Source organism: Geotrypetes seraphini, chromosome 19 (genome assembly GCF_902459505.1).
Source record: "Geotrypetes seraphini chromosome 19, aGeoSer1.1, whole genome shotgun sequence".
NCBI lineage: Eukaryota > Metazoa > Chordata > Amphibia > Gymnophiona > Dermophiidae > Geotrypetes > Geotrypetes seraphini.
This window is the reverse complement of record NC_047102.1, coordinates 18,770,485-18,798,074: the sequence shown is the minus strand read 5'-3', so window position 1 is coordinate 18,798,074 and position 27,590 is coordinate 18,770,485. Positions and strand designations below refer to the sequence as shown.

Sequence of the window (27,590 nt, the reverse complement as noted above, 5' to 3'; positions counted from 1 at the left end):
AACTTACGTAGTTGAAACAGAGAAGACGAGCAGTGATGAAAAGCTTGCTGTTTGCGCTGAGGAAGGTACTTTTCAAATGAAGCCATGGTGGTAAGAAGATGCTTAAGATAAAACGAAAAATGAAAAGCATAGTTACCAGATCTGTTAGCCAACATTGCATTTTGGTAGAGCCTCTTACCAAATTTATCCATGGCTTTGCCCTCTCTGCCAGGAGGTACAGAAGCATAGACACTAGCCCCTGTGGACTTTTTAAGAGTAGATTCCACAAGCAGAGATTCATGCGGAAGCTGGGGCTTATCGAAACCAGGAATAGGAATTACTTTATACAATGAATCTAATTTACAGGGAGCTCCTGGAATCGTTAAGGGAGTTTCTAGGTTCTTGTAGAAAGTCTCCCTCAAGATGTCATGAAGAGGGAGTTTCAAAAATTCCTTTGGAGGCTGATCAAAGTCAAGGGCATCTTAAAAGGCTTTAGACTTTTTAGATTCAGCCTCCAAAGGAATGGATAGAGAGTCACACATGTCTTTCAAAAAAGAAGTGAAAGATGTGGATTCATGTTGAGAGGATGGGTCAGGCACAGCAGGCTCATCCTCATCTGAGGAACATTCACCCTCGGACAGAAAGGGCTCTTCAGAGTCACCCCACAGATCAGGGTCCCTGATATGGGAACTACGGTCTCGGGACTCTGGGGTGGATGGTTCAAAGTGCCGGGATTTGCGCACCGACTTACCCGACCTCATCGATATGGTACCGGGAGACGTTACCGGTTGCACCGGTGCCGAAGTCTGTACCGACTGATGCTGGGCTCTCGGTTCCGGAGCAAGAACAGGCATCGATATCGATGAGGCCGAGTGGACCGGTACCGAAGCGGATGCTGCAGATAATAGGGGTTGGTCTACTACCAGTACCGGTGTTTCAGACCGGACCGGCACCGGAAGGTTCGGTGCCAATAGAGCAGGAAGGAGTTGTTGTAACTGCTCCTTTAGCTGCACTTGGAGGACGGCGGCAATGCGCTCATCCAAAGAAGGCACCGGTACCGCCTTTTTCTTTTGCGGTACCTGCGGTGCCGCTCGACGCCCCGAAGATGAAGAGCCCGAGGTGGAGGGACTCACCTCAATCGGGGCGGAGCGCTTCCGCTGGTGTTTCACGGTCGGCAGGACTGGGCTCGCTGCAATAGAGACCGGAGGACGCTCCAGCGGGGAAGGCTTCTTAGCCGGCTTACCTGGGTGTGACGCCGGTGTGGTATTGCGTGGCGTCGAAGAAGTAGGTGCCGACTGTGAAGGTGCCGATGCCGGTGTCGATGGTACGGGATCGGACATATCGGCACCGAAAAGTAATCGCTGTTGTATCTGGCGATTTTTCAAAGTACGTTTTTTCAACGTGGCACAGCGGGTGCAGGTGGAAACCTGATGCTCAGGACCCAAACACTGTAGGCACCAGTTGTGCGGGTCCGTGAGAGATATAGGCCGAGCACACCGCTGGCACTTTTTAAAACCTGGCTGAGGGGGCATGAAAGTAAAAACGGCTTCCTCTAAATCGAAGGCCGAGGCCTCGATGATGGCAGTAGGCCCCGCCGGGGAAAAACCGAATTGAAGAAAAAAATAAGGTGTTTTTTTTTTTTAACAAAAATAAAAGAAAAGAAAAAAAGGCAATAGAGCCAAAAGGGTTTACGCGAGCGGGAAGGCGTAGAGAAAAAATTTCAACGGCCGTTGAAAAATGCGTCTTCTTAGCTCCGCGGAAACTAAGAAACTGGGGACCGCGCGCCTCTGTCGGGCGGGAAGGCACTCGCGCATGCGCGGTGCGGTCTACGAGAACTTTCCAAGTTCTTAGAGTACAATCACTCTAAAATTGTCCGTACCGGGGCTCCGTCGGTGCCGTCACCCATCAGTCAAGAATATGCTGCCTGCTTGTCCTGGGATAAGGCTATTTACGTTAAGGGATGAAAACAATGCACAGAGATTTCATATTGTTGTCTTGCTGCTGTTTTGTAGACTTCAGAAAAAGTTGGTGAAAATACAAGTGGTTTGTTTCCCTTTGAAAAAGGTCTTTTTGCAGCAGTATGTTATTCAAACTATTCCCATAAAGCAATGTTACTTACCGTAACAGTTGTTATCCAGGGACAGCAGGCAGCTATTCTCACTAGTGGGTGATGTCATCAGACAGAGCCCCGGTACGGACGTCTCACAAGCACGTGTTGCTTGTAGAAACTTAAAGTTTCTAGATGCCCGCACCGCGCATGCGCCGGTGCCTTCCTACCCGGAGATCCGGGCGTGTCTCCTCAGTTCAGGTAGCTAGCCTGAGAAGCCAACCCAGGGGAGGTGGGTGGGACGTGAGAATAGCTGCCTGCTGTCCCTGGATAACAACTGTTACGGTAAGTAACATTGCTTTATCCCAGGACAAGCAGGCAGGTATTCTCACTAGTGGGTGACCTCCAAGCTAACCTCAGTGGGATGGAGGGGGAGTTGGCGACTTAAGAGAATAAATTTTTCAATACTGTTTGGCCAAACTGTCCATCCCGTCTGGAGAGGGTATCCAGACAATAATGTGAGGTGAATGTGTGAACCGAGGACCAGGTGGCAGCCTTGCAAATTTCCTCGATTGGTGTTGATCTGAGGAATGCTACTGAGGCTGCCATTGCTCTGACCTTATGGGCTGTGACCTTACAAGGGAGTGATAATCCAGCCTGGGCATAGCAGAAAGAGATACAAACCGCCATCCAATTGGAGATGGTGCGCTTCGATACGGGTCTTCCCAACTTGTTAGGATCGAAGGAGACAAAAAGTTGAGGAGTGGTTCTATGTGGCTTGGTGCGATCCAGGTAGAAAGCCAAGGCACGTTTACAGTCTAGAGTGTGAAGGGCCGATTCTCCGTGGTGAGAATGAGGCTTAGGGAAGAATACTGGAAGTACAATGGATTGGTTGAGATGAAATTCGGAGACCACCTTAGGTAGGAATTTCGGGTGAGTGCGGAGGACCACCTTGTCATGGTGGAATACTGTGAATGGTGGGTCCGCCATCAATGCCTGTAGTTCGCTGACTCTGCGAGCGGACGTAAGGGCTACAAGGAAAAGCACTTTCCAGGTGAGATACTTCAGAGGGGCCCTGTTGAGTGGTTCAAACGGGGGCTTCATGAGATGGGAAAGGACTACATTGAGGTCCCAAACTACTGGAGGTGGTTTGAGAGGCGGGTTAACATGGAAGAGTCCTTTCATAAATCTGGCGACCACCGGATGGGCCGAGAGGGGTTTCCCTTGTAGGGGCTGGTGGAACGCCGCGATAGCGCTCAGGTGTACTCGTATGGATGTGGACTTGAGCCCAGATTGAGATAGGTGTAGGAGATAGTCCAGCACGGAGGCTAAGGAAGCTCGCTGGGGTTCCTTTGACTTGGAAACACACCATGAGGAGAATCTGGTCCATTTCTGGGAGTAGCATTGCCGAGTGGCGGGCTTCCTGGAAGCTTCCAAGACCTCCCTCACTTCTTGTGAGAATTGGTGAGGGGTTACGTTGAGAGGAACCAAGCTGTCAGGTGGAGAGACTGCAGGTTGGGATGAAGTAGTGATCCTTGATGTTGAGTAAGTAGTGAAGGAAACACTGGAAGTGGTACTGGTTCCCTGCTGCTGAGTTGAAGTAGGAGGGAGAACCAAGGTTGTCTGGGCCACCGAGGAGCTATTAGAATCATGGTGGCTCGTTCGAGTTTCAGCTTGACCAGAGTCTTCTGGATCAGCGGGAATGGTGGGAACGCATATAGAAATCGTTTCCCCCAGTTCAGTAGAAAAGCATCTGCCTCGAGGCGATGAGGGGTGTAGATCCTGGAGCAAAACTGAGGCAGTTTGGCGTTGTGGGGAGCCGCAAAGAGGTCTATCTGAGGCGTCCCCCATTGCGTGAAGATTTGGTGAAGGGGGCTGGAATGGAGAGTCCATTCGTGCGGTTGTAGCAGACGGCTTAGTTTGTCTGCTAAGACGTTGTTCTCCCCCTGGATGTATACTGCTCTGAGTAGGGTGTTGTGGCGTACCGCCCAGTCCCAGACTCGTAGAGCTTCCTGGCAAAGGAGGGCCGAGCCCGTGCCTCCTTGCTTGTTGATATAATACATGGCGGCCTGATTGTCTGTGCGAATGAGGATTACCATGTCGTGGAGTAGGTGTTGGAAAGCTTGGAGCGCATTGAAGATGGCTCTGAGTTCCAGTAGATTGATTTGGTGTAGTCTCTCCGCATTGGTCCAGAATCCTTGGGTGCGGAGACCCTCCAGGTGGGCCCCCCATGCGTAATTCGACGAATCGGTCGTGAGAACTTTCTGATGGGGGGGAGAGTGCATCAGCAAACCTCTGGATAGATTCGAAGAGGTCATCCACCAAAGTAGAGACTGCCGAAGAGCAGGTGTGACTAAGATGCGTTTGGATAGTGGATCGGATGTCTGATTCCACTGTGATGCCAGGGTCCACTGGGGGATCCTGAGGTGGAGTCTGGCAAAGGGTGTCACATGTACTGTGGAGGCCATATGGCCCAGGAGCACCATCAGTTGTCTCGCCGGTAGGGTTTGGCGAGTAGACACCGACTGGCAGAGATGAAGAAGAGATTCCATGCGTTGCCGAGGTAGGAATGCTCGGAGTCGGGTGGTGTCCAGGACCGCTCCGATGAAGGGGAGGGACTGGGTGGGTTGTAGGTGAGACTTGGAGAAGTTGATCTCGAAGCCCAAATTCTGGAGTAAGTAGGTTGTAGCCAAGGCCGCCGAAGTGACCTCTGGGGCTGACGGGGCCTTGATGAGCCAGTCGTCGAGGTATGGGAATACCTGTAGACCCCTGTCCCGGAGTGCTGCGGCCACTACCACCAGGCACTTTGTGAAGACTCTGGGGGACGAAGATAGGCCGAATGGTAGCACTCGATACTGTAGGTGCAGATTTCCCACCCGAAATCTGAGGAACTTTCGGGAGGCCGGGTGAATGGGGATGTGAGTGTAGGCCTCCTTGAGATCCAGGGAGCATAACCAGTCGTTCTGCTCGAGGAGGGGGTATAGAGAAGCCAAAGTCAACATGCGAAACTTCTCTTTGACCAGGAACTTGTTGAGGGCCCGAAGGTCTAAAATGGGTCGCAGGTCGCCCGTTTTCTTCGGGACGAGGAAGTACCGGGAGTAAAACCCTCGGTTCAATTGGTCTGAAGGGACCGGCTCGACAGCCCGAAGCTGGAGTAAGGTTTGGACTTCCTGAAGAAGAAGGGCGGTCTGCGTCGAGCTTGAAGGATACTCTCTTGGAGGGTGGTCCGGGGGGACCCGGTGGAATTGAAGAGAGTATCCTTCTCTTATGATGGTGAGGACCCATAGGTCCGTAGTTATGGCCTCCCATCGATGGTAAAAGAGATGGAGGCGGCCCCCTATGGGAGAGGCCGAGGTTATGCTCCCGGGGGGGGGGGGCGTCAAAAGGGCTGGGGGGCCTTAGGTACGGCCGGTGGCTGAGGTTTTTGTTGAGACTTCTGGGGAGGTTGTCTCTTCGCAGGCTGTCTCGCAGCAGGCGTTTGTCTGGGCATGTAACGCCGCTGGTAAATCAGGGGTGGCCTGGAAGGTCGAGACTGTTGAGGTTTGGGTTTGGGCCGCAGGATGGATTGAAAGGATTTTTCATGATCCGACAGCTTCTTGGTAACAGTCTCGATAGACTCATCGAACAGGTCAGCTCCAGCACATGGTACGTTGGCGAGTCTGTCCTGTAGGTTGGGATCCATATCGATGGTACGGAGCCATGCCAGGCGACGCATAGCTACCGCGCTTGCGGCGGCGCGTGCCGAGAGTTCGAATGCATCGAAGGAGGATTGCATCAGCTGGAGGCGTAATTGGGAGAGGGAGGCTACCACTTCCTCGAACTCGAATCGAGCTTGGTTGTCTATGAACGGAGTGAACTTGCGGAGCACCGGCAAGAAGAACTCCAGATAGGAAGAGAAAAAGAAGTTGTAGTTTAGCACCCGTGACGCCATCATGGAGTTTTGGTAGAATTTTCTACCAAATTTGTCCATCGTTCTCCCCTCTCGGCCCGGCGGTACAGAGGCGTAGACCTGGGAGGGGTGAGAGCGTTTTAGGGAGGACTCGACCAGCAGGGATTGGTGGGAGAGTTGAGGGCCCTCGAACCCTTTATGGTGCACGATGCGGTATCGAGCATCGAGTTTGCTGGGGATCGCCGGTATGGAATACGGCGTTTCGAAGCACTGCATGAAGGTCTGGTCCAGTAATTTATGCAGGGGGAGCCGAAGCGACTCCGTTGGAGGGTTAGGTAAGTGCATGGTGTCCAGATACTCTTTGGAGTATCGGGAGCCCGTGTCAAGGGTCACATCCAGATCATCCGCCATTTGTCGGAGGAATGATGAGAAGGACAATTGTTCCGCCAGCGTCGGTCTGTGAGACGGGCTGGCGGAGGAGGAGGCCTCCAGGTCCGTGGACATCGGGGAGTGACAAGGAGAATCGGGCACCGGTGTCTCCTCGTACTCCGGGCCCCTCGGAGGGGACGCCTCTGATGAGGAGTATCCCCTACGTTGCAGTTTTTTCTGCGGTGACACCTCCGAATGGCGTGAGGAGTGCCAGGATGAGTGTCTCGATCGGTGCCCGTCTCGGTGGCGGGACGGGGATCGGGATCGTCTGTGCATCGCATGGTCTCCCGAGGCCCCCAAGTGGATAGGGCTGGAAGCAGTGGATCGCCACTGGGTCTGCGATGCGGGTTCCTGCGATGCTACCCAAGTCTGGTAAGGAGTACGGAGGAACTCTTCCTGACTATGCCCAGGGCTTCGAGTATCGATCGGAGGTCTGGTCCCATGTTGGCGCGGAGGCGTAATGGGTTCTAATGGCGGCATGTCGGTAAGCGAGGCTTGCCGCGTGGGTATCGCCGCCCTCCCCCGTTCGTCCTCGTCGGTTGTCGAGGTCGAACGGTGTGGGGGAGGGGGAGGGGGCGGACCGCCCCTTTGGACCGGTACCGGGAGGTCACCCTGTATGGCAGCGATGAGCCCGGGTCCGATGGTCTGCATGAGCTCAACGAATTGAGCTTCCAGCACGGACCGTAGCGAAGCCGATAGGGAGGGATCCGCACCGAAAGGGGGTCCTCCTGCACGGGCATCGCGCTCCTTCGAGGTCGAGTGCTTCTGCTTAGTAGCTTTCGGCACTTTGATGACCATTGGTGGCACTGTGGAAGGAAGAGGTACCTGAACCGAGGAGACCGGGGCAGGCACCGACGTCGAGCTCGTGGATGGTGTCGGGGCGAGCGATGCCGGTTTCACCGCACTCGATGCAGGAGGAGTCGATGCCGGTTTCGCCCGAACCGGGGAGGTATCGGATGAAGTGGAGGCTGAGGGATCCTTAGCTGCGTCCATCTTGAACATCGATTCCCACAATAGGCAACGCCGCTTGAATGAGCGTGCCGTAAGGGTAGAGCAAGGCCCGCACGATTTCGGGATGTGGTCAGGGCCCAAACACTGCAAACAGCGCCAGTGAGGGTCCGTGAGTGAAATCGCGCGTTGGCACTTGCTGCACTTTTTAAAACCGGTGATTGGCCGGGACATAGGCCGGAAAATCTCCGCCGCGAGGTCGAAGCCCGTGGGCCTGAGCCACGTGGCCGGCCCGTTCGACCCGCCGGAGGAAATAATCTTCTCTTTTTTTTTTTTTTTTTTTGAAAAAGAAAAGAACTGTTAACTGTAATTAAAAGAAACGAAAACGCGGACAAGGAAGGCAAATTTAACTGAATTCAGCTAGCGCATGAAGAAGTTGAACTTCTCAGCTCCGCGGAAAAGAAAGAACTGAGGAGACACGCCCGGATCTCCGGGTAGGAAGGCACCGGCGCATGCGCGGTGCGGGCATCTAGAAACTTTAAGTTTCTACAAGCAACACGTGCTTGTGAGACGTCCGTACCGGGGCTCTGTCTGATGACATCACCCACTAGTGAGAATACCTGCCTGCTTGTCCTGGGATAATTGATGTTACCAAATGGTTTTCTATTGGTGTTACTACCATAGACCCTCTCCAATACATTTTCTGGGCTAAAATTAAGGCCAGTATTATTTGCCTTGCCATCTAATTAATATAAATTATTATTTTTTTTTATAATTCTTTATTCATTTTAAAACTTTCATCAAGTGTACAAAAATTGTAACACAATAACATAGATTTAACCACTTGTACAACTTAACGTTATATCTTATAATTGCAAATATAACCCTCCCTCTCCCATCCCGAAATCTCTCTAGTAATTTTATTTTTCATATAATAGAAACCCTCCCCCCACCCCACCCTTATCTTACATATTAAATATAGAAATATTAGAAAAATGGCATCAATCATGATAAAAGGACGTTAATGGTTCCCAAATTTTAATGAAGTTTTTATAATTTCCATTTTGCACCGCTATTGATCTTTCCATTCTGTATATGTGACACACTGAATTCCACCAAAATTTAAAATTGAGCCTACTATGGTCTTTCCAGTTATTAGTAATATGTTGAATGGCTATTCCGGTCAAAATCAATAAAAGTTATTACACATTAATATCTGACTATAAATATAAATTAAAAAAAAACACCTCAATATATTTCTGATTTTGCCATTCTCATGTGGTATTTCAAGGTAGGTTTTTCTTTTTTTGGGTTTTTACCTGGCTCCCAGGCAGATCAGCGTCTGAAATTTGCCATCCTTCCCAATGTTTCTTGGGGTGTTATTGATAGCACTAATGAATCGACAAAAGTGTCTGGCCCTCTCCTGCCAGTTTTCCTCTGGGATGAAATCATTCTGTTCAAATGATTCATAATGCATTTGTGCTTTTTCTTGAAAGAAAAAATATATTGGAGTATATAGTCAGTGTAAATTAGTGGTACATAGAGACTCAGCATGTATTTAGATATGGCTGGTGTTTTCATTCATGAGTTTAGTTATATGGTAACTTAACCTTGGTAAGGAAATACATAAATAGTAGCTGCAACAAAAGCTTTGGAAATGAAGGATATATTCTGATGAGAGCATTATTACTGCTTTAAGTTTATTTAGCAGAAGGAAAACAAACAAAAAAAAGTCATAAGAGTTCACAATATTGGATATACTTTTTCTCACACATACCTAGGAAGTCCCAAATAAAAACATTTTTGAAGAGTCTAGGTGATTTAAATCCATGCTGAAATACTTGTTCGAGAGCAGAAACTAATCCATTTTCACCACAAAGCAGCAAAGTCAAACTGCCTCTCTATAGGACAGACAAAATAAAAGATATATAATTTAAAATTTACTTTAACATATATGGCAAATAATGCTTAGAATAATGGCAGATAAAGATCATCTAGTCTGCCTAACCATGTCATCTACTATCCCCCTCCTCTCCCTTAGAGATCCAACATACTTTTCCCAAGCTTTCTTGAAATTCAGATACTCTTTTTGTCTCCACCACCTCCACTGAGAGTGGGGGTGGGGGTGGGGGGAACTGTCTCAAGAATTGACTATCCGTTCCGTAAAAAAGTATTTTCTGAGGCTACTTCCGAATCTATCTCCTTTCACCTTCATCTAAGCCCCCTTTCAATTGAGACTCGCCTCATGTGCATTTATGCCACATAGGTATTTAAACGTCTTTATCATATCTCCCCTCTCCCACCTTTCCTCCAAGTATACATATTGAGATCTTTAACCTTGTCCCCTATGCCTGATAATGAAGTTCACCAACCATTTTAGTAGCCTTCCTCTGAACTGACTTCATCCTGTTTATATCATTATGAAGGTGCAGTCTACAGAATTGAATATGACTATTTAAATCTAAAACACAAACAATATTTCATACTTGTTTAGTATGTATGATGGCTATGAGTTTCCCAAGTGTTTGTTACATAACTTCCCCAATGTGAACGCTCATTGCTAACTTACAAGAAGTGACCTGGATGACAGCCTTGCGAATGGCCAATTTGCTCACTAGTGGTCCATAGCATTGTAAGATTCTCTGAAGTAAACAGAATATTCTTTAATGGCAGTTTTAAATTTAAAATATCTGTTTAGTCAGGCAAGCAAAGATGCAAATGGAAGAAGAAATTGGAAAATTCAGGAACAAGACATTCTTTAGATATGTAAGTGACATTGTGAGGCGCAAAGGTGAAGGGGAGCAATCATAGTAGCTGATACAGATAAAGCAGAATTGCTCAACAAATATTTCTGTTCTGTGTTCATAGATGAAAGACAGGAAGCAGGATCACAAAAAAAACTAATGCTAATAAGAATGGATACGTAGTAGACTTGTGTCTATGAGAAGCTAGCTAAACTAAAGGTAGACAAAGTGATAGGACCAGACAGGATATATCCAAGGGTACTTAGAACTTAGAAAAGTTCTAGACTCCACTGTCTGATCTTTTCAATGCTTCTCTAAAGTTGAGAGTGGTCCCAGAGGACTGGAAAATGTTTATGTTTACTGAAAGCTTCTAAATTGCTATTAATGACTGGGGAGTCAATTCAGAGCAGTTTACATGAGCTTCTGTAATGATGTTATAATACATGAGCTTCTGTAAACGTGTTACATTACACAGTTAGAGGGGCATAATCAAAAACAACAACTAAGTCCCCTTTTGGCCTAAGGCCCTAGGCGCACAAAGTAGGCAGCAGGGAAATGTTCATTCTCAAAAAAAAAAAAAGTCCAAAATGTGTATTTTTTTGAGACTGGTCTACCTGTACATTCAGCAGTTTAATTGCCCAGACTGCCATTATGTGTATGTTTACAACACATTACCAACCAAAAGAAATTGCTCGTCCAAAACAAGACCTTTTAGGCAGAGGGGCCAATCATTCACCTAAAAGCACGATTCTCTAACCTGCGTCTATCATAAACAACGCAAGTTAGAGAATTGTGGAATCATCCTGTATCCTCCTCCGCCACTACCATGCAATGATCACAGTAGAAGAAATGCTCAATCTCTCCTACTGGACACAAAGTATATAGGGACAGAATCACAGACCTTAACATGAAAACTTTAGAAGAAAAATAAGAGAGAAGATATCTCTGTGGGAAAAATGGCCCAAAACTAGATCAACTACCTTCATCCATTTCATTGCCATCTGGATCTTCACTGCAGATTGAATTCTCAAGTAAAGTTCTGGGTGTCATTATAGACTCAACATTTTCATTCAATGACCATCTTAATTCTCTGGTAAAAAAAAATGCTTCTTTAATCTCCATATGCTGAGGAAAGTGAGATCCTGCTTCTACCAACAACATTTTGCTCTTCTTGCTCAATCAATCATTCTTTCAAGGTTGGACTATTGTAATTCGGTCTAAGTCTAACCAAGAAAAGTCTTCAAAGACTTCAACAGATCCAGAATACTACAGCTAGGTTGATCTTTGCAAACAGCAAATATGATCATATTTCCCCGCTTTTGTTAAAAGCTCCCAGTAATCTCTAGGGTTTACTTTAAATGTGCCTGCCTAACATTTAAGATCTTGCACGACACTCTTCCTCCTTTAATTCCTCTATCCTGGAACTCTGTGAGACTTGATATTACCAGATCTATCCAAAAGCTTAAATTATCTTTCCCCTCATTAAAAGGCATTATCTATATTGGAAAATTAGGGAAATCTCTTTACTTTAAAATTACTGAGCTTTGGAATAAATTTCCTGTCCAGCTGTGTAACTTGGGATCTTTCCAATTATTTCGAAAACATCTGAAAACGTGGCTATTCTCAAAAATGTAAATTAAGCTGCTCTCTATATAATCATTAATTCTTATTATATTTTTCTCTCTTCAAAACCCTTGTAAACCGTGCCAAGTTCTATCCTTATAGAGAAGATGCGGTATAAAAGCTTAAGGTTTAGTTTAGTTTTGCAGCTGAAAGAAGCCTAGAACAAGAGGGCATAAGTTAAAATTAAAAGGACTCATAAGTAATTTAAGGAAATACTTCTTTACAGAAAGGGTGGTGGATGCCAATGTAGGTAGTGGAGACTATCTGAATTAAAAAAAAAAAAAAAGCTTGGGACAGGCATTTTGTATCTCTTAAAAGGAGGAAGAGATAGTGGATGGGCCATATGGCCTTTATCTGCCACAATTTTCTCTGTTCTATGCTTACTTCTCTGTCTTAAAACGTAAGAATTGTTTGAGGCAGGGTTATAATTATAATATCCACTCTGGCATTTCTTGCTAACATACAGGTGAGTTTTAACACTTAATCCCAATACAGTAACTGTCAGAAGTGCCTTTGTTGAACATTATTCATTAATTAAAGCAAGTCAAAATGTTTCAGAAATCCTAGAGCACATGTAAAAAGTTACAAGTTAAATTTAATTTCAAGCACTGGATGGAAGAGGTATAAGGTTAAAACATGACATTTTCTGACAAGCAGCCCAACAATGCAAGTCTTACCTCTTTCTCAGGTTTATGAAAATGCTTCACAATGCCATTGACAGCCTCACCAATAGCCTCCTGTATCTGACCTGTATTTAACTCTGAAAAAAGTTAATTGTTATTATAATAAAGTGTACAGACTCATTTAATACAAAATGTTTTGATGTATATAGTTTCTCCAGTTCTGAGTAAATATTTTAAATCAGTTAAGCATTCATACTGTCTGTGATATATTGTAAAGAATTTAAGCTCATGGAGTTTGCCTTCTTAAAGGCTATACAGAGGGAGGGTCTCCGCATTTTCTGTGCATCTTAGGGATTCTGTGAACAGGTACTGCTGTGCCTGCCTTACAAAGGGGGGAGGGGGGTAGAAGAAGAAAAGGAAAGAGAACAGGGGTGGCATCAAGAAACTAGAGGATGTTCATTATTTCTGGACTGGGTTCTCCCCTCCCCCCACAATATAAATAGAATTTCAGCCATTTTCTTGATGAAATCTGTGAAGGAGAGATCCTCTGGTGGAGGTCAGTAGAAGACTGGTTGATCTCTACTATTAAGAGAACACTTCTGATCTATAAGTTGAAACCCAGGACTACTGAATTTGCTTCAGAAAAAGTATGCTATAACTTGGTGCCTGGTAAAGCCTCTTTTTCTAATGCACTTTAGAAAGAAATCAAGTGGTAGTTAGAGATGCCAAGACTCTGCTTTGGCATTAATTCTATATCCCATTCATCGCCATAGTCTTCAGGATTAGCTAAATGTCCTGCTCTGAAATTGATGCATTCAGTGCCATAAGTGAGACTTTGTGCCAGATGGTGGTTCACCATCTCCTCCCTAAGACTGCCTATGCTAACACCAGGTGGGCTGTGGAAGGGGTGGCAATGTCTTCCTGGGTTGCTTGAAGAATACCACTGGCCTGATGCTGAACACATGGAGATTATTTCACTCTGATGAAGTAGAGGGAGTATTTAGGAGGTGAGAGAATGTCTGTTATGATCTTCTTGCTTGGCATTTTGCTCAGATTCTTAACATTGAAATCACTTTTATTTATATTCCGCATATCCTAAAATTCTATGCGGATTACAAATTATTTGAGTACTCATGCATTTTTACCTGGGCTCTCACTCTATCTAATGTACCTGGGACACTGGGGGATTAAGTGACTTGCCCAGGGTCACAAGGAGCAGTGCAGGATTTGAACCCACAACCCCAGGGTGCTTGGGGTTGCAGCTCTAACCACTGCACCACATGCTCACCATACCAGCACTGAAGTAGCAAATGCTGTGCCCTTATTTTTTTGGGGGGGACAGGATTTGGAATATGGTTGATCCTGATGGCCTCTGTTTATGTTTCATAGATGGGAATAGCTGCTTCCTCATCATCTGGTGTAGCTTCAGGGTCATTTGAAGTCATTGCCTCCAGTGCTCATGCACCTGCCATCGAATATTGCTAGCTGATGACTTTTAGCTATCATTTAGCAGTTGATACAGCTGGATATCTTATATTTGGATAAAGGCACCAATTATAAGCATTGTGGTCAATACGATCCTGCTACACTGCTCACACTTTTTGAAGCTACTGGGGCTTTTCTGCTCATCGTTAAAATGTGGCAAATGTATGAAATCAACTGGCTCAATGTTGAAAACAAACCAAGGTCACTTAGTGCATGGATATTGTGCAGGAACTTCTAAAATTATAAAACTTCTAAAAGCATAAATCTTGTTTTTTTCTGTTAAAGATTTTCAAATTCAGAACTTTGTGTTTTACTCACTTTGTTTGCTGTTTGGAGATATGGTGACCAATCTTCTAATCATACTTGGTGAGTGCTGCAATGGTGGTGTTCTGCACTGCTTATCATCCGACTCAGTATTTGTAATTAATAACTCTCCAACCAAAATCCTCTCTAGACTACCATCATCCATTCCTTTCCCTAGCCACCTTCCACAGGGAAACCTAGAGGACAGAAGAAAAAGCATTTATCCTATTATGCTCCCAAGCATATAATTCAGGAACCACTGCAAATACATTTTTAGAAGCCTAGCATAAGATAATAGTCTTATAACAAAATGACTATTATTATGGGGGTGGGGTCAAGGGCAGAACTTGGACGGTCTGGGGTAGAGCTTGGGCGGGGTTACTCGGTTGGTGTTTGTTAGGCTTAGGGGGTACTTGGCTTGAAGAAGTTGAGAAACACTGTTTTAGGATAGGTAGGAAAAGAGTCCCATATGATACTGTTTTGTTGTTTGTATGTATCTAAATATGTATGTTTTATTGTTATCCCCTTAGTTTTTAAGCGGAGAACCATTTTTAAAAAATAAATATTTATAAGATGGAGCATCTTACTGCTATTCGTTGTAAGACTATGGCTCAGTGGAAAAAAAATGTTGGGGCTAATGAAAGATATGATTTTGCCTTTGAGGGGCTACAATTATGAAGACTGGACAGTACCATTTCCTCTTAAAAAAGTGACAGATAAGCTCAAGTCCAAAAAATTTGACCATGTAACACCACTTCTCAAAAATGCTCATTGGCTCCCTGTTATTCACAGAATTACTTATAAACTGTGTATAATCATCTTTAAAACCCTATATAATATGACCCCCACATTTTTATTTAAGTTACTTATTCCATATTCTGCAAGGAGAATTTTAAGATCTAACGAACAAAACTTACTGTCTATTCCCTCACTGAAAATTATTAACACGAGACGACAATTTATTTTTTCATGTACAGCACCTCAGACTTGGAATGCCCTCCCTATTTCTTTAAGGGAGGATAAGGAATTTGGGAAATTTAAAAGTAACTTAAAAACTTTCCTTTTTAAAGATGCCTTTGCAACCTAATTTTATTATCTTATTACTCTACTTTACTTTATTATACCTTTTTTATTTATTTCCCTTTTGTATTTTCCCTTAATGTTTCTTCTTTACTTTATGAATTGTATTTCATCCCTCCTTACCCAATGTTTAGAATATGTTAAACTGAGTGTAATTTAGTTTTATTTAAGTATTTGTAAGTATTGTATTATCCCCTAACATATGTAAATTTTAATGTGTACATCGCTTAGAAATTTGATTAAGCAATTAATCAAGTCACCTAATAAACTTGAAACTTGATATTAGAGAATGACAAAAGGATAAATTTGTCCCCATCTCCATGGATCTATCTCCATCCCTGTCCTGTCCCCATGAGCGCGAGGCTTGTGCAGATGAGAACAGAACTGGCAGGATTGGGCAGGGACAGACCTACTACCTGCTGAAAGCTAAGAAATATGGTCTGGTCAAGCTGCTGCTATGAGATCACAACTCATTAGTTACTCAGTCTCTACCTGCTGGTAGGGTGGCACAAACTCAAGCATCTGGACTGATCTGATAGGAAGATAAGGAAATAGAAGATATAGGTAAAAGATGAAAAAGAATACAGTATAGGACCAGTGGAATTTTCCATCTCTCAAAAGGAAGAAGAAGTTCCTAAAGAGCAGAAATAGAGGCACAAGTATAAAGATCAGTTGGGTACTTACTTGTAAGTATGCCCTGTTATTTCGTTTCGAACCATAACCCATTCCACTAGCCACTTGGCATATAGTCCTGAATTATCATGCCCTATTTGTACTGTGGTAAGCTTCCCCAAATTCTGAGACTGAAAAAAGAAAAAAATAGTAATATGTTTATATTACAGCAGTGGAATCAGTTTTTGATCTTAGATAAAAGAATTACAATAAAGAATGAAATAGCAGATTTCATTCTTGGTATTTTAGCATACTTTTTTATTTCATTTCTCTCTCAAAATAATCGGCTATAGTTGAAAGATTTTTTTTTTTTTTTTTAAAGAAGCTGTAACAAATATGAAATTATGGAAAATATGAAAATCTTACTTTATTTTTTTTCCTTTACAATGGTCACATATTAAATTACCTCAAAAGTCATCTCTAAAGCATTTCTGGGAATCTGTAACACTGTTGTTTCACCCAGTTCTCCTGAGATACAGATCCAAGGATTGGCTGTGAACATAGAGCCACCCAGCTTCTTACTGGGAACAATCAAAATGTGGTATGGAATCACTGCACAGATAGAAAGTAATAGGACATAAGAAAAATCAGAGTTTTATCATGTAAATACACTGCTTTTTCATATAGTCTATTCTCATTATTCATGCATTCCCGATGTGTGATTTCACATATCCGCGGTTGACTCAATTGAGACCAATATTCCCTATTCATGCCACTGAGCTTGCATATTTGCAGACTGGGTGTTAGAAAAAAAAAACCCAAAACCAAACAACCCAGCTTTCTTTGCTTTCATTTTCATTTCGCAGTCTGGCATTTGCTTCCAGATATGGCCCCCAAACATCTGGAGAATGAATTACAAGCATCTACAGGTACTCCAAGTGCTGTCTAATGTATGAAGCTAATCCTGTTTTCTCAACAGGATCCATTGTTCACTTTCCGAGCTTTTGACATACAACGTGCACTACTGAAACCTAGCCTCTATTTTCCCCATAGACTCAGTGTTTTGTTATTCGCAATTTTGTGATTCACAAACATTTTCGGGAATAATGAGAGTGAACAGTATATTAATTTTCAGGGATGCAAAAAGAAAACATACCACTGATTACAAGAGTTTTTGTTGGTTTAATATAAGTCAGTCTGGAGATAAAAATGTTATGACAACCATTTTACATGCATTAGAGAATGACACAGTGGCTGTTACCTGCGGCTAGAAGCAGGTAACCCGCCGAAACAGTGAGGGGGGAAAAAAGTGCTCACTGCAGGTACGGGGACAAGGCCACCGCCCCATGGAGCGGTGAATGGCCTTGTCCCCTTAAGGGAGGGAACGCACGCGGTGCGTTTTGAGTTAACTTCTTCACAAAGCCGTCAGAGCCTGCAAGCAGTAGCATGCGTGTTTGGGTGGAAGCTTCTCCTCCGAAGCAACTTCCGGTTGCGTCAGAAGAGAAGCTTCCACCTACACATGCATGCTACAACTTGCAGGCTCCGACAGCTTTGAAGTAGTTACTCAAAATGCGCCGTGAAGGTAAAGGGGAGGGAGAGAGATAGATAGATAGATAAATTCGGGTAGGTAGGAAGGAGGGAGGGGGCTGCGCGAGGGGTGCTGAAGGGCAGCGAGGGGGAAGGGTGGTGGAGGAAAGAAGCAGACACTGAAGGAGGGTGGAGAGGAATAGACGCTGAAGGGACATGGGGAACACTGAGTGGGGAGAAGACAATGAAGGGAATGGGGAAGAGAGAGTGGGGATAAGACGCTGGAAGGGAAGAAGACAGAGATGCCAGACTATGGGGGAGCAGAGGGAAGAAGATGGGTGCCAGACCAATTGGGGGGTGAAGGGAGAGGCACAGTAACAGAGCAAATGGAAGACGCAGAGAGAAGACAGACAGTGGATGGAAGGAATTGAATGAGAAGATGAGGGAAGCAGAAACCAGACAACAAAGGTAGAAAAAAAAAAATTCTATATATTTATTTTGCTTTAGGATAAAGTAGTATATTAGTTGTGTTTATAAATATTTATAAACAAAGCCCTGCTAGCTGAACATCTCTTTCTCTAGTTCAGCAGCCAGAACTTTGATTTATAAGGAAGGAATAAGGTAAATACTGCAATACTGAGGCTTGTATGGATGCTGCGGGGATAGTAGTCGCAGGGGCTGGGACAGTGGTCGCGGGGATGGGGTGTTGACGGGACAAATTTTTTCCCCGTGTCATTCTCTAACATGCATATACACTACTTTTTAATATTGCTAAAATCTTCTCTAAGGCTTACAGAAAAGCAGCTATGATTTTTAGAAGATTGTGTCTACAGTTAAGTTTGACATTTCTATTCTAAAAAAGCAAGCTAATGCAAATTAGAGTTCTACTTTACTTCCATTTCAAGATAATACATGCTATATTTTATGAGGGAAAATATATGCACGTTGCTAATAATCCTCAAAACAAAGACAGGGACTATCTTCTCTAAAGACGACCATAAAATTATACTATCCAACCTTGATGCCCAGTTACTCATGTTTAAACATAGGTATGAAGAATGCACTTTTGTTATATGGACTTACTGATTGTTGTGAAGACATTGGTGAAGCAAAAATAATCAACAGCATTGAATGACAGAAGATGATAAAGGAACTGTTCTTTCTCATCATCACAGCGCAGAAAAGCATAACGTTTGTACAATTTTCTAACAAAAAGAGAAAAACATTTTTTTTTATTAGAAAATATATTTATTTTGTTCATCTGTACCCACTTTCTACATGGAAAAGGTGTTTCACATGCAGAAAAACGGTTCATAAAAATTTACATCCTATGAAGGTAAATTTCATCTTTTCTTTGCAGTGTCGAGGAATACATTTTGCTGTCAGACTTTAAAACTTTCAATTAAAAACTATGGGGTCCTTTTACTAAGGCGCACTAGCCGTTTTAGCGCATGCTAAAAGCTAACGCATCCATTATAGTCTATGGATATGTTAGCATTTAACGCGCCTTAATACAAGAACCCCTATGTGTGTACTTTTACTTTAAAAATTGCCAATCAGGAAAATTACTTGCCTATACTTGAAGTTATTTACACCCAAAAAAAATTCCCCTCCCTCCACACCCTCAAATACACACTGTATGTTGCTGTTTTAGTCCCAGAAACCCTTTCATAGATGCTAGTAAAAAGGATGGTATAAACCTACTTTGTATGCAGGATAAAGAATTTTTTTAAAAATCCCAGCATACAACATTGTTTTTGTTTTATAATTCTTTATTCATTTTTGTACGTTACAACAAGTGTATTAAATAAACTCATAAAAAACTTAAATATACACACTTGATTAACTCATGTATTAGCATTAAATTTAACATTTCATTAGAAAATTAGTATTATATAAAGTTAAAATATTATGTAAGAAATCTAAATTTATATCATTTTTATTAAATATAATAATCCCCCATCCCACCCTCCCTCCCAATTCAATAATATATAAAATCAATTTTATTATGAATTCATTCAAATATTGATATATTATGTAATAATCAGAAATAAAATCCCACCCCTTTCCCTTCTAATCAAATATCTTATCATAGGAAAAGTTAATCATTCATTACAAAAATCTGTTAACGGTCCCCATACTTTCTGAAACTTACTCACATAACCATTTTGTGTTGCAATGGTGAGTTCCATTTTGTATATATGACATACAGAATTCCACCAGAAATTGCATACAACATTGTTTTACGATTAAAAGAACTTTGCAAATTGCTATTAAAGAAAATAAAGTTAACATTGAACTGAAAAAGTTTGGGATACATTTATGTTCACACATATAATATGTTCATATAATGATTCAGAATGTTGTGTGATCATGGCATCGAGGTATCCCCGTCTTCAAATCCAGCATACACCCAAAAAGAGGGAGATTAAAGCTGCAGACTAATGTAGCAGTATAGAACCAAAAGGTACAAATCAAAACTCCTTTTGATACTTTCACTGGCAAAAAAACTCCCTCACAGAACAGCTCAGGTTTAGAAAAGGGCAAAGTCACCCGGAGGCATATTCAAGGACTTAGCTGACAAAAGACGACTTGAGCTCTACGGGGGGTACCTCGGTGCCACGATCACACAACATTTTGAATCATTATATGAATATATTTATGTTCATATTTTTTAACCTCATATAGGGGTCCTTTTATGAGAAACTGCAGTAAGCACTAGCAAGCACTTACTACAGATTAAAACAACTTACCATGGGCTGCACTCTGTTGTCTTGTGGTAAGTAAGCACTTTTGCGCGCACACAGTACACAGAAAAAAAATTTTTTTTCTTACTCCAAGGAGGCATACCTGGGGGTGGAGCATTGCTGTGTGCTAATCAATTCGCACAGGGACTCTTAGTGACTGATTCTGTATAGGACACCTGGTTTCAGCAGCTGCCTAAGCAGCTTTTGAGAATCGCACATGGGCATAAGAACATAAGAAGTTGCCTCCGCTGGGTCAGACCAGAGGTCCATCGCGCCCAGCAGTCCGCTCACGCGGCGGCCCATCAGGTCCATGACCTGTAAGCGATCCTTTGTCTAAAACCTTTCAATACCCTTTCATCATCCTATCTCTGTCTCTATCTATATCCCTCAATCCGCGTATCCTTCAGGAACTTGTCCAATCACTCTTTGAATTCCCTTAATGTACTCTGTCCTATCACATCCTCCGGAAGTGCATTCCAGGTGTCCACCACCCTCTGAGTGAAGAAAAATTTCCTAGCATTGGTTCTAAACCTGTCCCCTTTCAATTTTTCCAAGTGCCCCCTTGTTCTGGTAGTTCCCAATAGGCTGAAAAATCTGTCCCTTTCCACCTTCTCTATGCCCTTCATGATTTTGTAAGCCTCTATTATGTCTCCTCCGAGTCTCCACTTTTCCAGGGTGAAGAGCCCCAGCCTTTCTAGCCTCTCAGCTTATGAAAGGTTTTCCATACCTTTAATCATTCTTGTTGCTCTTCTCTGAACCCTCTCAAGTATCTCCATGTCCTTCTTTAGGTACGGCGACCAATATTGGACACAGTATTCCAGAGGCGGTTGCACCATCGCGCGATACAGCGGCATGATGACTTCCTTCGTTCTGGTTGTAATACCCTTCTTAATAATACCCAACATTCTGTTTGCCTTCTTTGAGGCCGCTGTGCATTGTGCCGTTGACTTCATTGTTATGTCCACCAGCACACCCAAGTCTTTTTCAATGTTACTTCTCTCTAGTATTAATCCCCCCATTTGGTAGCTGAACATCGGATTCTTCTTTCCTATATGCATGACCTTGCATTTCCCCACATTGAAGTTCATCTGCCATTTATTCGCCCATTCTTCCAGTTTGTTCAGGTCCCTTTGTAGGTCCTCACATTCTTCCTAATGGACAGATGCCTAACCCCACCTAACCACCTCAATTCTCTAACCGGCGTCCATGTCACAGGTGCCATTTAGAGAATCGCATTGCCGCTGAGCTGATTGAGGCAAGGGAATCTCCCTGCCACGATCAGCTGAATGGCAATGGCAGGGAAATCACCCCACACACACACACACACTGACCACGGCAGGAGGGATGCCCACTCCCTCCTGCTGGCACCCCATCCCCAACATTCCCAACAGGAACGGCTGGATAAGTTGCAGCTGTACTCACTCGAGGAACGCAGAGAGAGGGGTGACATGATCGAGAAATTCAAGTATCTCACGGGCCGCATCGAGGTGGAAGAAGATATCTTCTTTTTCAAGGGTCCCGCAGCAACAAGGGGGCATCTGTGGAAAATCAGGGGCGGGAAACTGCATGGGGACACCAGGAAATTCTTTTTCACTGAAAGGGTGGTTGATCGCTGGAATAGTCTTCCACTTCAGGTTATTGAGGCCAGCAGCGTGCCTGATTTTAAGGCCAAATGGGATAGATACATGGGATCTATTCACAGAGAAAGGTAGGGGAGGGTCATTGGGGTGGGCAGACTAGATGGGCCGTGGCCCTTATCTGCCATCTTTTTCTATGTTTCTATGAGAGATGCCCACTCTCTCCTGCTGGCACCCTCCCCGAAATGAAACAGTTGTGTTGGGTTTTATATTAATTTCTACAATTGTTTGTATGTGGCCTTTTTTCTGTATTTAATAAATGTTTTATAAAAACCTTAATTTTGAGATTTGCCCCTTTCCTGCATTTTTTGCTTTCAGTTTATGTTTTCATCAAGTGAATTAATGGCCTTAGAAATTCAATGTGAAAAACTTTGTTACAACAAATTTATTCAGTCTTAAGTTCACAAGAGGATGGAAGCTCCCTAACCTTTTTCAGAGGCCCTAGACACTGTTTTTTTTAGTGTAATTAAACATGTCTTACAAAAACACTTTTTAGCAACTGTCTTTGCCACCTAAAAGCAATCTATGCCATTTCAATGCTCCTGAGTTTCAGGTCCCAGTTTATTATTAGCAGTACCATCATGTGCTCTACAACTGACCTAAAGAAGCACTGGGGGGAAAAAACCTGACATTTTCCATTTTTACTTTCTTTTAGCTTAGTTAAAAAAAAAAAAGGTGCAAGGAGCACTGCTGAACATAAGCCAACCGTACTGACCAACAGATGAAACACTGAGGCAGGAAAGTGTTACTGTTATGTCATCAGGAGACTTAAAACCAATAGCAGCAAACCATAGCTGAAGAGACCCCGGTCTCTCAACCTGCCACAGTAAATAATTCAGATTGTTTAGTCTGATAAGAATGATAAAATCAAAATTAAGAAAATCATGATAAATCCTTTTAGGGTATTAACTCAGAATAAATTTCATGGAAAGCTTTTAATTTATTTCAAGAGTGATAATCTGTTTTCCAGGTATCCTATATTAAAATTAGTCTTACTTTGTCAACTCATGATCCAAAAGAAGCTGCTTTAAGTGTCTGGACAGCAACTTCTTTTCCATTGATAGTCGGACCCAAGCCCTTGCTTTCCCAACATCTGTTTTGATCTCACCAATGTTCTGGATGTGTCTGAAAAGGAAAATCATCATCATCATCATAACTCTGCCCTCCTCAAACTGCTTTAATGTAGTATATACATTCTGTAATTCCTTATATTGTAAGTTGAATTGAATCTATTTAGGCATAGTGTAACTCAGAGAATGACATGGTGAAAGAATTTGTCACTGTTCCCATCCGCACGGATAACCGTGGGAAAACATCCCGTGTCATTCTTTAGCGTCTATCTCAACCTACACCAGCATTCTTCAATGCAAGGCAAGAGGGTTAGTGGCTGGGCCCATTCATACTCTGATTCTTCCCTCTCTCCTTAAAGAATGACATAGGGATGGTTTCCCGTGGGGACGGTGACAAATTCTGTCACCGTGTCATTCTCTACGAGATTCAGCAATACTGGATTAGATTAGATTATTAAATAAGCATTACTGCTGCACATATTGCCTAAAAAAGCAATAATTTCCTTTATTGTTTACCTTGTACCCATGGACTTGTATGCAAATATTTAAAAGGAAAATTCTGCACAGATTTTCTTTTTGAAAATTTGGATGGCATACACACACTGAGTATTTCTGTACCCACATATTGTGCACCTATATAGACACTTGTTTCAAGAATGAATGAGAAAGCATGCAAGGAGATTTGCAAATCAGATCTCTATATTTATTTTTATAATCACTTTCATGCTTTAGTCAGCCAGATTGTTTGTACTTGCCAGTGAGTATGTTGTAGCAGAGACAGAATCATATCCATCCTTATTTTCCAAGGATAGGATCAAGTCCACAGAATTCCCATGATTCTATGGTCCTAGGAAAGGCTGTAAAATCCAGGCTCTCTCATGGAATTGATCCATTCCCCAGAATTGCTGAAGATGACTAAGGGCTCGATTCACTAACTCTTCCAATCATGTCCCGACGATCGCAAAGCCAGTTTTACTGGTTTTGCAATCGTTCCCCGACCCGATTCACTAACCTCCTGGCCAATCAACCTTTGACCCGATCTGATCCAAGCATGCAAATGAGGGGAAACGGCATGCAAAGTAGGAAGCCCTTGATTAACTAAACAGAAGGAACACCAATTAGGCTTGCCGATCCAAAGTGAAGCGACTGATGAGGACCAGTCGCTTCACTTCCTTACCGACTTCTCCTGCCCTCTTCTGCCCTTTAAAACCACAGGCTCGCAATGTGCTTTTTTATATATTCTGCAAAGAACACATTGCGAGCCCGTGGTTTTAACCCAACAATGCCCCTCCACAAATAAAAAAAAATGCCCCCCTAGGCACCGACCGTGTTTAATACACACAAAATATTTGCCCGATTAAAAATTAAAATTAAAAAACCCGACAGAAGCCCTGACAGCAGTGACAGGAGGCTGCTTCTTCTGTCACTACTGTCAGGGATGCCTATTTGCATGCAAAAAAGGTAGTGAATCAATTGCTGTTTCAGTCGGCCAATAATCAGCCAACAGCAATTGAATCGCTACCTTTAGTGAATCTGGGCCTAAGAGCTTAAACATAAAGCTATCCCTGCTCTGTTACCCCTCCCCCATCAATTTCCTCTTTTGCAAAGGGAAGGGAAAAAGGGATTTGATATACCACCTCTCTGTGGTTAAAATTAAAGCAATTTACATATTATATATAAGTACTTATTTTTAATTCCTAACTCCCACTCACTTGTAAAGTACCCATGTCCGTTTTATCATTCCCTCTGTGAGAAATTCTCTAACCTCTATTTGTCCTGTTTGTCTGTTTTAATTAGATTTTAAACTCTATTGAGCAGGGATTGTCTCTTACATGTTTAATGTACTGCGTTGCAGAAATGATGCGGAGTAGTATAGTAGCACTAGTTATTTAGGAAAGAAGCAGTAGCATATTAATCACATCCTCTATTTCTGCCAATTGGGGCCTGATACTGCCAGTCATTAGGCTATACAGTGTCCTGCTCTGTTCAAACTGAACAGGGCCCAAAGAAGCAGAGATAACGGCCCAAGGCACTACCACTTCTGTCTTCCCACCCTTTCCACATAACCAAAACGGGAGTAGGGATGGGAAGAGAGGGGTGTAGTACAGTACGTATTTTCCTGTCTCTGGAGAGGTTGACGATCTAAGTTTGTAGCAGAAACAATGAAGGGTTAATTGATTATTCCAAGATCACAAGGAACAACAGTGGGATTTGAACCTGGCTTCCTTGGCTCTCAGCCAATTCTTCACTCCATTATTGATGCAATAGAAACATGATGGCAGATAAAGGCCAAATGGTTCTCTAAGAGAACCTACGGGCCTATCCCATGCTTTATTGAAATCAGACACAGTCTCTGTCTTCACCACCTCTACCGGGAGACTGTTCCACACATCTACTACCCTTTCTGTAAAAAAAAAATATATATATTTCCTTGGACCTCCTATAGTATCTTTTCTCCAAGCTAAATTCTAGCACAGTTCAAGTTCAGTTTATTCTTGATATTCTGCAATTCACAGAAATATCAATGTGGTTTACGTAAAATTCCAAATATTATAGTGAGATGGAATGAGAGGTAGGAGAAATACAGCAGAAAGAAGGCAGAACTCTCTCTCCACCTCTGTTTTTACAGGAGTTAAGACAGAGGTGGAGAGAGAGATAGTGAAGAACTAGCTACAGAGTGGAAAGTCATCTGCCTTCCAAATTAATTAATTCATTTTTTTTCTATACCGTTCTCTCAGGAGAGCTCAGAACAGTTTATATGAATTTAGTCAAGTACTCGAGCATTTTTCCCTGTCTGTCCCAGCAGGCTCACAATCTATCTAATATACCTAGGGCAATGGAGGGGGGGGGGATTAGGTGATTGCCTAGGGTCATAAGGAGCAGCATGGGTTTGAACCCACAACCCCAGGGTGCTGAGGCTTTGTTTATTTTCCCAACAGTAAATGCTTGTCGCTTTAAAAGATTTCTGGATAGAACTCTTGAATTTCGGGCAGGCAAACTGAGTGACTGGTTGAGCTTGTATAGGTATGTGCAACGCAGAAATGGAAGATTAGATTAGTAATATTATTATGCATGCTCCATCTTATTTTACTTTTAGAAAATTAGTAAAAACACAGTTGTTTGATCAATTTGTAACCTGATTCATTTTTAATCTTTTATCCTGTATGTATTTCTGATGATTTGTATTGTATTTTTTTCACTGATTGTCCAGTACTTCTCATTGTAAACCGGCGGTATACAAGAATAAATTATTATTATCATTAACCATTGCGCCACACTCTCCAAAAAGGGACGAAGAGACAATTATGTTCAACTAACCTCATATCTTGAATAAGAGAAATCTTTAAAGGAGGCATCACTGGACTGGTGTCAGACTTCCTTCTTTCGGAATCAAGAAGTATTCCTAAAACAATCAGATTTGCCATTTCAAAACTAGAAAAAGATATCTAACAGTAGAGTGTTCTATGTACTGAAACTCAAGCTAAACAATAATTTCTCATGTGTATTAAAACAAAAATTTAAAAGAGAAGAAAGTACAGCTGCATTTAACAGATAATGCCCTAAATGTTTTGGAGCACATACTAAAAATCCTCAGTACTGTGTGAATGTTATTAATGTGCATGCTTAACCCATAAAAAGTAGCTTCTATATTCCAACAGTGTCCGAGTGCTGAATTGCATGACATCAAAAATAAGATGCATACAACAGAAAAGAACTTTTATAATAACACTAGTGTTTAAGCCCGTTACATTAACGGGTGCTAGAATATATGCCTGTCTGTCTTTCTTTATTTATGTCTCTCTCCCTGCTCCTGTCTTTTTCTTCCTTTCTTTCTGTCTCTCTCCCTCCTGCTATTTTTCTCTCTCTGGTCCCGTCTGTCTGTATTTCTTTCTGTCTCTCCTTCCCCCACCCCCCCCCCCAACTTTCCTTTGCAGAAGCAGCAGTGGTATTTCCCTTCCCCTCCAGGTCCCTGTGAAGCAATTCCCTTCTCTTACCATGAACTGTCCTGCTCTGTTCGGCCCCTCCCTTCTCTTAATGCGATCTGGCCTGCTCCGTTCAGCCCCTCCCCCTTCCCTTCCCGCGGGCTGGCCTGCTGCGGCCGAAGGTTTTTGTTTCAAGTTTTAAAAGTGCTGGCGGTGGCTCCTCTTACGCTGCTGATCCTCCTGTAAAGAGCAGCCTGCGATGGTGGCCGGCTTTAGCGAACCTCGCAGGCTGCTCTCCAGCCTCAGTAGCACGTTTCCTCTGACGCACGGGATTGCGTCAGAGGGAACGTGCTACTGAGTTGGAGAGCGGCTTGCGAGGTTCGCTAAAGCCGGCCACCGTCGCAGGCGGCTTTTTACAGGAGGATCAGCAGCAGCAGTGGCGGCGGCAGCAGCGGCGAGTGAGGGCCGAGGTGTGTTCCCTGCCGAGGACGCGGGCAGGGAGAGAGCTTGCCTGGCTTCCAGGGTGAGTGAGGGCGGGAGGAGGAGAGTGGCTAGAATGTTCCCTGCCGCTGGGTTGGCTGCCATGTATCACACACCACAGCGGCAGGGAACACGAAATCCTAAGTGCGCATGTGCACTTAGGGTTTTATTATATAGGATAGTAAATGATGACAGATAAAGACCTGAACGGTCCATCCAGTCTGCCCATAAGTTATACTCATTAAAAAATACATGATTAGATTAACTTGTCTCTTCTTTGATATTTCTGGGCTGTAGACTGTAAAATCTGGTATTGTATGGTATTTTATTAAAAGTATAAAAAGAAACAATATTCTGTACAATTGTCATTTTATAAATCAAAGTTCTGGCTGCCGAACTAGAGAAAGAGATCTTCAGCTGGCAGGGCTTTGTTTATAAATGTTT

The 27,590-nt window shown here is 43.2% G+C and overlaps 1 protein-coding gene across 4 annotated transcripts in view; it reads right to left on the bottom strand.

Moving 5' to 3' along the window:
• DENND5A (DENN domain containing 5A) overlaps positions 1-27,590 on the bottom strand; it is an 84,527-nt gene that overhangs the window by 5,526 nt on the left and 51,411 nt on the right. For all 4 annotated transcript variants that reach the window (XM_033928152.1, XM_033928154.1, XM_033928155.1 and 1 more), the window contains 9 exons: positions 26,062-26,146; positions 22,670-22,798; positions 18,373-18,494; positions 16,229-16,374; positions 15,835-15,953; positions 14,086-14,267; positions 12,337-12,419; positions 9,070-9,193; positions 8,612-8,780 (listed from right to left, as the gene is read on the bottom strand). In XM_033928152.1, the coding sequence (XP_033784043.1) occupies positions 8,612-8,780; positions 9,070-9,193; positions 12,337-12,419; positions 14,086-14,267; positions 15,835-15,953; positions 16,229-16,374; positions 18,373-18,494; positions 22,670-22,798; positions 26,062-26,146 (1,159 nt within the window). The remainder of the gene's footprint in view (positions 1-8,611; positions 8,781-9,069; positions 9,194-12,336; positions 12,420-14,085; positions 14,268-15,834; positions 15,954-16,228; positions 16,375-18,372; positions 18,495-22,669; positions 22,799-26,061; positions 26,147-27,590) is intronic.